General features: G+C 40.1%; 1 protein-coding gene across 5 annotated transcripts in view; it reads left to right on the top strand.

The window, feature by feature from the left end:
• Positions 1-13,696, top strand: part of GLMN (glomulin, FKBP associated protein) — a 73,724-nt gene that overhangs the window by 35,679 nt on the left and 24,349 nt on the right. For all 5 annotated transcript variants that reach the window (XM_030205376.1, XM_030205372.1, XM_030205377.1 and 2 more), the window contains 3 exons: positions 3,013-3,112; positions 8,642-8,829; positions 10,356-10,409. In XM_030205376.1, coding sequence (XP_030061236.1) covers positions 3,013-3,112; positions 8,642-8,829; positions 10,356-10,409 — 342 coding nt within the window. The remainder of the gene's footprint in view (positions 1-3,012; positions 3,113-8,641; positions 8,830-10,355; positions 10,410-13,696) is intronic.

Genomic DNA, 13,696 nt, shown 5'->3' with positions numbered 1-13,696 from the left:
TCACTAGAGACATAAATTAAATAACTGTATTTCACTTCTATGTGAATTTTAATGCAGAGAGAGATTCAGCAGGATATCAGAAATTTAGAGGTATAATAAGTTAGATATGAATTCAACTCACAGATTGTGCAGTTTCTGATCCTGATGTCCTTTGATGATCCAATTGATGCAGATCACTGGAGGCTTTTTTTGTTGTAGATCCAGCTCAGATCACAAGCAAAGAGTGTTTGAAAAAATGCAGGGAGGCAAAAAGTTGCCTTTATCGAAACAAAACAAATTAACTACATGAAGACAAGTAACCCAAAATAAATTCAGGGCTAGTGACTGAGTGGAAGTATGTAAAGATCTGAGCAGTAAATAAACCAAAAGTGTATTATTTTAACCTGAACTGTAGGGGCCCAATATGAACATTGCCTCTGACTCACAGCTGGTGTAAATGAGAATTCACTGAATTCTGCTTCTGCCAAAACGAGCTCTGTGCATTTCTCAGCAGGGAAACAGGTGCAGCTGCTGTGATCTGTTGGCTTTACCTGATGTTGCTTTATTTGCTGTTGCTCTCTTGTCCCCCTACACTCTATATCCTACACAGAAATTTTATAGTTCCTTTGTTATGAGATTCCCCTTTTAGAGGATAACTTTAATAACAAGGCATCTAGGTTGTGAAGGCACATACATCCTGTGGTAGAGCGGGGGAGATGCTTCTGGGTTGGAGCGAAGCGGGAGGCAGCGTGGATCGCTGACGCTGGTCCACTGCTGCTGAGGCGGGGGGTGGATGCGGGATCGTGGTGGTGGTGGGTGGGCGGCGTCTGGGAGGCACTGCCTTGGGGGAGAGGGAGGCGGATGCGGGATTGGAGCTCAGCCTGCTAAGGGTGGTGCCCCATTGAAGAGAGGAGAGTTGGGGGGAGGTCTCCTTAAGATAGATGCTGCATGGGGGGGGGGGGGCATGAGGTGGAGAGGGGCAAGAGAGAGAGAATTGTTGGACATAGGGTAGAGAGGGGTAAGAAAGGAAAAAATCTTGCATGGGGAGGGGAGACGGACAAGAGAGGGAAAAATGTTGGTCATAGGGGGGTAGTGGGAAGGGAGAGATGGTAAATGTTGGACAGGGGGTGGTGAGGAGGAGAAGATAAATGGTGAAAAATTGGACATGATGGTGGAGGGCAGGAAAAGATGTAGGGGGAAGCAAGAGATGTTGGATGGGGCACAAGGGAGGGGGAGAGGCAGAAATGTTGGACATCTTTGCTCAAAGCCCACCTCTTCAATGTTGCTTTCGGCACCTAACCTTTATACCTTTCAGGAAATCTAGACTGCCCCTATTTGACTGACTGTACATTTGTCCTTTAGATTGTAAGCTCCTTTGAGCACGGACTGTCCTTCTATGTTAAACTGTACAGCGCTGCGTAACCCTAGTAGCGCTTTAGAAATGTCAAGTAGTAGTAGTAGTGTGCCTTTATAAAATGACCCCACCAGAAAGAAAACAGGCACATATACCTGCTCTGAGGCTCTTCTAAATTAGCATGCATATTCACATATTTTATAACGTGCGCATTTCACACCTGCACTCCAGCTCTGTCCATGCATGTGAGGGGTAATTTTTTAAAGGTTTTTCCACATATGGAGCCTGCTTTTTACATGCAGAAAGGCCTTTTATAAAATAATGCGATGGTGTATATGTATATAAGTTGTATGCTGACAAGATGGCACATACTTTCATGTGTGACACATGTAAGTGTTCTGGGGTATAGATTGAGCTGTAGTTCCCTGAAAAGCCAAAACAAGTAACTGTTGAAAATGTAAACATGAGAAAAGTCCAAAAAAATGATTTCTTTGAATAAATCCCCATGATGTAATTCTTGACCAAAACTAATAGAGTACTGGGTTCTGGTTTAACATATTTCCCATTTATCAAGAGATACTGTCTTTTGAACTTTTGTTACAGGCTTGAAAATGCATCCAAATGTTAAATGGCTTCATATTAAGAAACATTATTGAATGAAAAAAGTGCTCAACAAAACCATGCATTTAAATTTCTAAAATGGAGGAAAAGACCTCAGAGACTGTCTGCAGACTGTTATCTATTATGAGAAATTGTGGTCTCAATAGACTAAAATAATCATTGGTCAAAAACCTCCATGCCCTACCTAGTGACTTTATTTTCCTAAGTCATTTTGTCTTTTTTTTTTTTCTCTAAAGCATGCTTTAGAGAAAAACAGGAAAAGGTGTAGAGTAAAAATTATTTTGTTGATGTAGCAACAACACAGAAGAGGTTAAAACAGACCTTATTGGACTCTTTTTGGATTGCTTTCTCTTACTGCTGGGCTGTTGTAAAATTGGGCCCATACCATATAAAAATAAATGCTATGTGTCAGCAGCATGTACCTTTTATATATGTATACTCTTGGCAGTATTATAAGCATTTATTGTGTGCATAAAATGTAGTTGTACATGCTAAAAATAGCTTATAATTGTTGTAATTTCACACTTCACTCGGCAGACTTTGCCAAAAATTGTCTCAGGAAATTTACTTGCACACATTTATACCTACTAAATTGTGCTTGTAGTTTTCCTGAGGTAATTGTGAAAATGCAAAAGTATGTATGTAGTTCCAAATCTGTCCACCATGCTACCAGGAATTTCTTCCCTGACAATGGGTAAAATGGCACTGTGTACACAATGCTACCAACTTGTAGGTCAAACAGTTTTGTAAAAGCCTGTTTCTGCAGGTTAATTGCTGTTTGGCCCATGACAATAGCCTTTATAATTGTCCTCTGTGGAAGCAAGTGTTGATCTTTTTTTTAATGCATGTAAACTTCCATTTACCTCCAAAAATCCTCTTTAAAAATTGCCCACCCCCCACTGCAGGGAACGAGAGTTGGGTGAAGTACACAAGATACTTTTCATTTTGAAATTCTGCATGTTGTGTACAGTGTGTACACTTTCTAACATTCACATTACAGTTTTCACACCATGTTGACTATTTAGGAATATAGGATAACATCTAACTCCACTCTTAAGTTGTTTCAGCTGCCTGAAATATTTGCTGAGAGCGCAGCTCGATCAGATACCCGACGACACTGAAGAACATCCCTTACGGTTCTTTGCTACTGAGATCTTGGTAAGTGCAATAGATTTTCTTTTTAAATAGGACGTTTAGAAATGCAAAATCTAGACAATGACAGCTTACCTCTAGTTTTGAATTGAATGTAGAAATGTCTTTTTTTTTTTTTTTTTAAGAATCTGCTCATGCAAGTGAGTGGAAAAGTCAAATTTTCTTACTTAAGTACACAAATGTGGAATGCACTACCAAAGAGTGTGAAAGAAATTCATGACCATCAAAACTTCAGGCAATCATTAAAGACCTATCTGTTTTGCAAGGCCTACCCTACTGGCCCTACTTAAATGCCTCAACTCTGCAATGCATCAATACCTTACATTGCATTTGACATTATATATTCCTTTATTTCCTTGCCCCTTTTTGTACCTGTTTACTCTAACTTTACCTAACCCTTATTTTAAATTGTATTTGTTTAACATCTACCAGACTTGGCGATCGCCTTTAAGGTATTATGTAAGCCACATTGAACCTGGGAATGGGTGGGAAAATGTGGGTCAAGTAACTTGATATGACTGAAATTCTAGATTACTGCACCCCCAAAATTGAAAATTGATAGCTACAGTCTCGGTTCCCTATTTATGGAAGTACTCCTACTGGAAGCCAAGGTGGTTCAATCTGCTACTATTAACCCCTGTTATTTTCTTATTTACTGTTATGTAGCTTTACATTAATTTCCCTTTTTTTTTTTTTTTTTTTGGAACCATGTACCCATAGGCAAAGATTTTCTTACCTTGAGCAATGAAGGATGGGGAGTGGGTAGGTGGGTTTGGGACCTGGGCAGAGGATTATGTCCTCTTAGACATTCTCTTGTCGAGCCTTATTGTTTAAGGAAAGTTGTCTGGCCATTGTTATAGTATGTTTGAAAATGTTATTTAAATAAAGTTTGGAAAAAAAACCTAAGGGGCCCTTTTACTAAGCCGCGTAAGCATCTACACATGCCCAACGCACACCAAAATGGAGTTACCGCCTGGCACTTGCGGGACTTTCATTTTTGTCGTGTGTCCGATATGGTTACCGTGTGAGACTTTACTGCTAGGTCAATGGCTGGCAGTAAGGTCTCGTACCCAAAATGAGAGCGTGGCAATTTTGATTTTGCTGCACGCCCATTTCGGCAAAAATTTTAAAAAGGCCTGATTCTGTGCATGCCCAAAACCCACGCCTACACTACCACAGGCCATTTTTCAGCGTACCTTAATAAAAGGACCCCTAAGGTAACTCGCCAGATGTCCTGTAGTTACTGTGTATTTCCCAATATGGAAGCCATTTAACATTTGGATGCATTTTCAAGCCTGTAGCAAAAGTCCAAAACGCAGTAAGAATTACATCATGGGGATTTGTTAAAAGAAATAGTTTTTTTTTTTAACTTTTCTCATATTTAGATTCTCAACAGTTACTGTGTTTTGGCTTTTCAAAGTAGTACAGACAAAGCAGATCTGCAACATTTGAATAACATTATTTTATTCAAATATTTTTTATTGATGACAAAAAAAAGAGCAATATGAAAACTCAGAGCTGAGCATGTAGAGAATAACCAGAAATATAATTGCCACCCCAAAATTTTTTTTGTTGTGGCTCCTAATCCTGACACCCCCCCTCAACCCACACCGCCCCAGAGAACATTCAACACTATAAACCATAACATATAAAGAAGGAAAGGTCCAGCCTTTATGACTCTCCCCTCCCTGAGTAAGTTACAAGAATATTCCCAATCCATCCCAGCTAACCAAACCTAAACCCTAATCCCCCCCCTCATCTCACCTTAAAAAGTAGAGCAAAACTGGAGTGCCAGTATACCCAACAATATCACAATTGGAGGTCATTAAGCATTAAACTGCGAGGGACAGAGCTTGGCAAGAGTCCCGAGTAAACGCATGAAATGAGTGCTCCTCTTATTGGGAGAAATATAACTTGTATATCGACCCCACTTCCCTTAATAGGCAGTGTTTTGTTTTGTTTTTTTTGTAGCCCGCGCTTTCCCACTCATGGCAGGCTCAATGCGGCTTAGGTACTTATTTGTACCTGGGGCAATGGAGGGTTAAGTGACTTGCCCAGAGTCACAAGGAGCTGCCCGTGCCTGCAGTGGGAATGGAACCCAGTTCCCGGGACCAAAGTCCACCATGCTAACCACTAGGCCACTCCTCCACTCCTCTTGTTACTGTTCAGATTCAAAATGGTCATAGTTATATAGTCTATTTCTGGTTTAGTAACCTTTTTTCTTCTAGATGTCTGCTACTATTTCGACATTGGTCATGGGGCTTAGTTTTGTTTTCAGAATTTTTAATGTGTGATGGCTAATTTAAACATTATCACCTACAATGTAAATGGATTAAATCACCCAGTTAAAAGGAAGAAATTTTCAAATTATCTTAAGACATTACATCCTGATGTGGTTTTTCTTCAAGAGACTCATTTAAATACTTCTGAATGTAATAGGTTTTCTCTCCCAGGTTTTACTCATGTTTTTCACTCTCCTGCTTTGCATAAAAAAGGTGGTGTAACAACTTTATTTCATCATAAAGAATGTATAATCTCAATATTAAGTTTATCTGATGCAGAGGGTAGATGGTACATGGTATGTGCTAACATTAACTCACAAACTTATACTTTTTTGAATATTTATGCACCTGTGGCTGATTCTCCTGATTTTATAAGATGCCTTTATTTAACTTTGTTTCAACACCAATTAAGTTCTTTAATAATTGCTGGAGACTTTAATCAACCTTTAGATTACTGTTTAGATAGTACTTCAACAAGCAGACCTGCTAAATCTAAAGTATTGCCAGAGTTGAAAAATATGATCCATTATGCTAATTTAATTGATGCATGGAGAATACTCCATCTCACTGATGAGCATACTCATTTTTCTCCTCTCCATAACACCTACTACTACTACTTAACATTTCTAGAGCGCTACTAGGGTTACGCAGCGCTGTACAATTTAGCAAAGAAGGACAGTCCCTGCTCAAAGGAGCTTACAATCTAAAGGACGAAATGTCAAGTTGGGGCAGTCTAGATTTCCTGAATAGAGGTAGGTGGTTAGGTGCTGAAGGCGACACTGAAGAGGTGGGCTTTGAGCAATGATTTGAAGATGTGCAGGGAGGGGGCCTGGCGAATGGGCTCAGGGAGTTTATTCCAAGCATGGGGTGAGGCGAGGCAGAAAGGGCGGAGCCTGGAGTTGGCAGTGGTGGAGAAGGGTACTGAAAGGAGGGATTTGTCTTGAGAGCGGAGGTTACGGGTAGGAACGTAGGGGGAGATGAGGGTAGAGAGGTAGGGAGGGGCTGCAGATCGAGTGCATTTGTAGGTTAGTAGGAGAAGCTTGAACTGTGTGCTATACCTAATCGGAAGCCAGTGAAGTGACTTGATTAGATTATTTCCTTATTTCAAATAAACTAACATCTTCATTAATAGAGACTATTATACATCTTGTATTTTCTGATCGTGCTGCAGTATCTCTCTATTTAAGTGTGAACTTGATTGCTAAGTCAAAAAGTTCCTGGAGATTTAAAAATTCTATTTTATGTATTGATGATCTTGTTTAAAAAAAAACTCAATTTCACTCAGATTGTTTTGACAGAAACTCTTCTCCTGAAATATCACCACCCATTTTATGGGAAGCCTATAAAGCTACCCTTCGAAGAGAAGTTATAAATACGATGGCATGGCATAGAAAACAAGCTACATTATTAGAAAATAAATTAGAACAAGACTTTTGAATCTGATTATATTTCTTTGTCAGATCCAGAAACATTCCATGCACTTCTTTAAGTGAAATATGAGCTTAATTCTATTCTGTCTGCTAAAGCAAGATCTGATTTATTTATCCAATCATCTGGTCATTATTCAGGTGACAAAATTGGAACTCTTCTTACTAAATTCTTAAAAGGTAAAAAATCCAGAGAATATATTTCATCTTTACACACTGATCATGGTCAAATACTTACTGATACTAAGGACAAAACTACGTTATTTAAAAATTTCTATTCCAACCTTTTCAAGTCTGAATCAAAAGATCTGTTCAGGATTTAGATAATTTCTTAGGAATCCTTTTACTAAGGTGCGCTGAAAAATGGCCTGCGCTGGTGTAGACATGTGTATTGGATGCGTGCAGGTCCATTTTTCAGCGCACCTGCAAAAAGCCTTTTTTGGGGGGAAAATGGACGTGTGACAAAATAAAAATTGGTGCATGTCCATTTTGGGTCTGAGACCTTACCACCACCCATTGATCTAGCAGTAAAGTCTCGCGCATTAACCAGGTGATAATGGTCTATGCGCATACAATGCTGATTACTGCCCAGTTGGTGGTGCGAGCTGGAAAATTTCTGGCGCGCTTAGTGGACGCGCGTAAAAAATGAAATTACAGCCCGGGCCACGCAGTAGCGGACTGGTAGTTCAAAATTGAAACGTGTAGGTCACACGTACTCACCTGTGCGGCTTAGTAAAAGGGCCCCTTAGCTTCCATCTCTCACCCTTCATTATCCTTAGCTAACAAGGAAGCTATGGATTCTTCAATTAGTATCAAAGAAGTATTAGATGCCATCTCAACTCTTGCCTCGAATAAGGCTCCTGGACCAGATTGTCTTACAGCTGAATTTTACAAAGAGTTCAGTGTCTCACTGGCAAGCAGCTTAGCTCTTAGATTATTTTAATTATATTAGAGAACATCCTGATCACTAATGCAGATTTACAGAAGCAACAATTATACTCCAAAACCTGGCAGAGATCCATACAAGGTCCAAAATTATAGGCCTATTTCCTTGCTAAATATTAATTACAAAATACTTGCTAAAATTCTCACTGAACGTCTCAGGAAAACCGTATCTTATCTAGTTCACAGTGACCAAGTTGGATTTATAAAAAAACAGATACGTTGGTGATAATTTGAGATTCTTTCATAATATTAATTTTATGGCCAAAATAATTTCTGAACCTCTGATTGGAATTGCTTTAGATGCTGAAAAGGCTTTTGACCATGTTGAATGGCCCTTTTTAATGCAGGTCTTCTTACATCTGTTAATGGCAACCTTTCTAACGATATTCCTTTAAAACGGGGTACCCGACAAGGTTGCCCATTATCGCCACTCCTTCTTAATTTGGCTCTAGAACCGCTTCTATCTGCTATCCATCAATCACAAGTTATTCAAGGAGTTAAGACCAAAAACCGCCAAATTAAACTGGCAGCCTATGCTGATGATGTATTGCTCTTCCTTACTAAACCTCATGAATCTCTGCCAGAATTTATCAAATTAGTTTCTACCTATTCCTAATTTTCAGGTTACAAAGTTAATTGGGATAAATCCGAAATTATCCCTTTGAGTAATTTATCTTCTCCTTCTGATTTCCAGCAAATGCAATTTGTTTGGTCTCATAAAGGGGTCCTTTTACCAAGCTGCAGGAAAAAAGGGCCCTGCGCTAGCGGCGGGGGCCGTTTTTCCCATGCGCCAAGGCCCTTTTTACCACAGCGGGTAAAAAGACCCCAGGCACACATGGCTTGCTTGCTTTATTGATTGATTTTTATTTATTTAATTTTAGGATTTTCTGTGGCTGTTAGGCGAACCCTTATCAAAAGTGTTTTTTCAGCATGGAAGCACACCTCAGGCTTCAGATAAGGAAGACCTTTCTCAGGATGATATGCTGTACTGTGCAGATTCACTAGCATGTTTAGCATACCTTCTTTTTGTACATTACATTGGTATGGATTATTTTCCACATGTTTTTAGGTAAGAAGTCCTGTTTCATTTTTACAACTATTTTTTGCTTTCCTTTTTCAAATTATAAGCAGAATGTATATGAAAACTTATTTGCAAACATCCTGTATATAGATCACCAGAAGCTCCCTTCTCCCTCCCCACTTCCCTTAGGTGAACAAATGACTATACTAGGTAGGTAGCAGCATTATAATCCTATGAAGTGAAACAAAATTGAGTGTCCCTTAAACCCAAACTACCCCTCCCTCCTGGTCTGCAGCATTCTCCTACACATTTATTTTGCCATTTGAACGTCATATTGAAAAGTCCCAATTAGCAGTTAATTTGTCAATTAAGTTACACACGCATCTGTAGGTATTCTATAACCTGTGCACTCAATTTTGAAGCTAAGCATAATAAAAATAAAATAAAATAAAACAGAGAAAAGAAAATAAGATGATACCTTTTTTATTAGACTAACATCATCTTAATTTTTTTTCTCTGTTTTATTTCTATGTATTACCTTTAAAAGTGGACTAACATGGCTACCCAAGATTACAGAATGAGGGGAGAAAGGTGTATTGTCTTAAAATACTGCACAGTAGTGCAACAGTGAGCCCCAGAAAAGAAGACATCTTCACCTAGCACGCACCCTGGTTCTATTATCTTTGTGTGCCATTTCCTGTATTTATTACAGAAGAATGAAAATGGATGCTGATTTCTTTTTACTGTCAACAGTCAAAAACGTAGGGGGCAGTTCTATAAAATAGGTGCTAACATTTACATGTGCATTATGTGTATGTTTAGAATACTAGTATATGTGTGGATGTAATCCCTCTATAGCCACCTATAGTTCCATCTCCGCTGAACTATAAGTGGCTATATTACATCGCACTGCTCCTGCCAGCAGCTAAGTACTTTTAAAATCATTACAGTGTTACAACTTATCATACAAGATATAGGAGGTGAGGGAAGGGGGCAAGTGCGATGATGTTTATTGAGACATATTACCTTTCCAGATGACTCGCCCGAGTAATATGCACTTCACTGAGCACTTGTATAATATTTAAGCACAGTATATTCGGATCACAGCATAGTAAAAATAATAAAAAATTGATACATGAGAAATATTCAACGGTTTCTATATAAGTTATAGGTTTATCATTTGAAACCAGGATATGGAGTTACCCCAGTGTTAGGTTATATTAGCATACTGCCAAAACACTGTTTTGCAAATATTTGCTGAATTTACATGGCGCATATTTGCAGGGGGGGGGAGCATGAGCAGGACATAGGGAGGGCTCCCACATGCATGCATAACTTAAAGAATACTGTAAGTTACATAGGTAGCTGCCACATTTCTGAGCTTGCGCTTAACACCAGCTCCATGGCTGGCACATGCCTCAATGTTAGGCACATTGAAACCAGGTTATACTAGTATTCTGTAATGGAAGCTAGGTGCTTAGGTTCCTTTATAGAATAGGTTCCTATCTAATGGAGCTGCTCAGTTATAGAATTGTCCCTTTAATGACCAATAATATATCATTTTTCTGTTTTAGCCCATCATTCCTTTTGCAATGTAATATGACACACATTGAAATGCTCCTGAAAAGGTAAAGCTAAGATCCACTACTTGTATTAACCAAAAAAACCTGTGGCAGCAGCAATGACATGTCATTTTGACCTTTTTATTAAACTAGCAAATGTTTCAGCTGGAGCACTGCCTTTTTAAAATTGTTGACAGATTTGACTCCTGCTATCAAGCTCTTGTGTTCCTACCTCTTTGCCTTTTAGGATGGATGCCTGGAGGAGTTAAGATCCCAGGGCTGTCCAAAAGCTGGAAGTGAAGCAAGAGGCAGGATGTAGCAAAGATTAGTCCTTGCAACAATTACACTCTAGCCTGCCTCAGGGAAAGGAGGACATTGCCTCTGCAATGAGAACGATCATTTCCTGCATCATGGAGTGCATCTCTGTGAGGCATATTTTCAAAGCACTTAGCCTTCCAAAGTTCCATAGAAACCTATGGAACTTTGGAAGGCTAAGTGCTTTGAAAATATGCCTCTGTGTGTGCAGAGTGTTGTAATATGTCAAGTGCAATGCCCCAAACTGAAATCTAAACTCCTGTTTGGCAGCCGTACCTCTGTAAACCAAATGACTGAGCCATGTCATATAATATTGTTCACTAAGAGCTTGGAGGGTGAAATGTGTTACTGTAGGAGCTGTCATAAAGTCTGTCTGTCCTAATATTAATTCAGGGGGTCTTTTACTAAAGATTAGCAAAGGTTATCCACCACAGGACCCATTTTATTTCTCTGAGCCCTTCTGCAAATAAAGCAGGTATTCTCCAAGGACAGCAGGCCTTATATTCTCACAAGTGGGTAATGCAGTGCCGCGTTGCCCAGTCAGGATGCGCGGGTGCCTTCCCGCCTGCCACGAGGCCGCGGTTACTGCAGTTAAATACTACAGAATAAAAAAATAAAATAGTAAGAGACAACTCCTAGGGGAGGTGAGAGGGGTTTTGTGAGAATATAAGGCTGCTGTCCTTAGAGAATACCTGCTACAGGTAAGTATCTTCACTTTCTCTGAGGACAAGCAGGCCATTATTTCTCACAAGTGAGGTATCCCTAGCAACCAGGCTCACCAAAAACAACAAACTTTGGTCAGTTGGGCCTTGCAACAGCGAGCACATAATTCAGATTAGCCTGAAACTATATACAACTGAGTGAGAGTACATCCTGGAATAGAATAAAATGGGCCTAAGGAGGTGGAGTTGGATTCTAGACCCTAAACAGATTCTACAATACTGTCTGCCCGAACCGACTGTCACATCAGGTATCCTGCTCCAGGCAGTAATGAGATGTGAATGTGTTGGCTGAAGACCACGTCGCAGCCTTGCAAATTTCTTCAATGGAGGCTGACTACAAGTGGGCTACTGACGCAGCCATGGCTCTGACTATTTATTTTATTTATTTATTCATGACATTTATACCCCACATTAGCCCGAAATAGACTCAAGTCTATTACAAGCCTTGACATGACTCTCCAGTGTCAGCCCAGACTGGGCATAAGTGAAAGAAATGCAATCTGCCAGCCAATTAGAGATAGTGCATTTCCCGATGGTGACCCCCATCCTGTTTGGATCAAAAGAAACAAAAGGTTGGGTGGACTGTCTGTGGGGCCTTGTCCGCTTCACATAATAGGCCAGTGCTCACTTGCAGTCCAAGGTGTGCAAGGTGCTCTTGCCAGAATGCGCATGAGGTCGGGGAAAAGAGGGGTCATGTGATGCCTGCATCCTAGTAGGCAGCAGGGAAAAGGAGCTCTATGAGAACCTGCAGAAATCAACTATATTTCATTAATCAGAGGGGTTTATACACCCAACCAGTCCTTGTAGGGCCGGAACTCGCAAGCAGCTTGTCAGAAGTCACAGATAGTTCCCAACAAGATGGCGAAGAGCACTGCTCTGATTACCACACCAGCAGGCAAATGGGTCCAGGAGATTTCCAAGTCCGTGACTGCCGCACTAGAGGACAAACTTATCAAATTACAATCCACAATGGTTGAGCTCAGTGAAAAATTTGACACCCACACTCAGTGGCTTACGGAGGTGGAAAGACGAGTGTCTGAACAGGAGGACAAGGACGAGGCCAAGCGGATGTTTACTCAGCTGAGGGCCCTACAGAAAGAAAATGCAGACCTCTGAGACCAAATAGAGGAACAAGAGAACCGGTCACGCAGGAATAACCTGAGGGTTATTGGCCTCCCAGAGGCAGTCACGGATATAGAGCTACATACCTTTTTCTCCAAGTGGCTCCCTGCTCAGATGGGCCTGGAAAACAGCTGTACTAAGTTTTGCTGCAAGAGAGCACATAGAATAGGCATGTGCAACGAAGCTGATACCAGATCCCACACAGCCATTGCCCACTATTTGAATTGGGCTGAAAAAGAGGTGATCCTGAGGAGGGCATATCGGAAATGAAATAGCCTGCTGTATCAACAATCTAAAATTCTCCTCTTTAACAACTACTCCACCCGCATCGCCCTTTAGCAAAAAGAAATGGCACCTGTGTGCTCTGCTTTGTACTGCAGGGTTATACGATTTTCTCTGACTTACCGAGCCAAGCTAGCTCACTGGCAGTGCCCCATGCAGAGAACCTGGGGTATTTCATTAGCTGGACTGGCTGAGGAAGCTGCAGAGGTAATGCTCACAGCTCAAGGGGAGAAATTCATAGTCATCTGTTCAAAGCTTACATTCAATGGCCACACTGAGAATCCATATTTGTGTGAGTTCCAGAAGGCACCCTGGTGTTTTTCCCATGGAAGATGACTGTTGTCACAGTGACTGGACTAAAGCAATATAACAGTTTATTTGTATAGCCTGCAATGCCTCGCGGTTTGATGCGGGTTACAAACAATAAATCTGAACAATCCAGAAATACAAAGTTACATGGATACAAAAGCTAACAGTCATTTCCTATTAAAATTCAAAAACAAGTGTGTCTTAAATGTCTAAAATGTCCATAGCTTGATGCCTGTACTATTAAAGAAGAAATATCTTTACCCAGTTTGGCAGCCTGGTAAAATATTAAAGCATTTATAATTTTCTTCATATTTTTCCCTTTAAAGATGGAAAAGAAAACAGATTAGATTATCAGGTCTCACATAAAAATGGACAAAACAAAACAATTTGTTAGATATGAAGGAGCTAAATCATGACTTTGTACATCAAACAGGCTAATTTAAAAACAACGCGAGCTGCCGCTGGCAACCAATGAACTTTGATATAAAACATTGTTAAATGATCAGAGCATTTTAAAAAAATAAATCTGTCACAGTGCGGTATTTTGAATAGTCTGTAATTTCCGAATTAATGTTTCAGAACATCCTAAATAGACTGTATTAC

Source organism: Microcaecilia unicolor, chromosome 6, assembly GCF_901765095.1.
Source record: "Microcaecilia unicolor chromosome 6, aMicUni1.1, whole genome shotgun sequence".
In the NCBI taxonomy this organism is placed as follows: Eukaryota; Metazoa; Chordata; class Amphibia; order Gymnophiona; family Siphonopidae; genus Microcaecilia; species Microcaecilia unicolor.
Note: the sequence above shows the minus strand (reverse complement) of the source record. Positions and strands in the feature narration are given on the sequence as shown.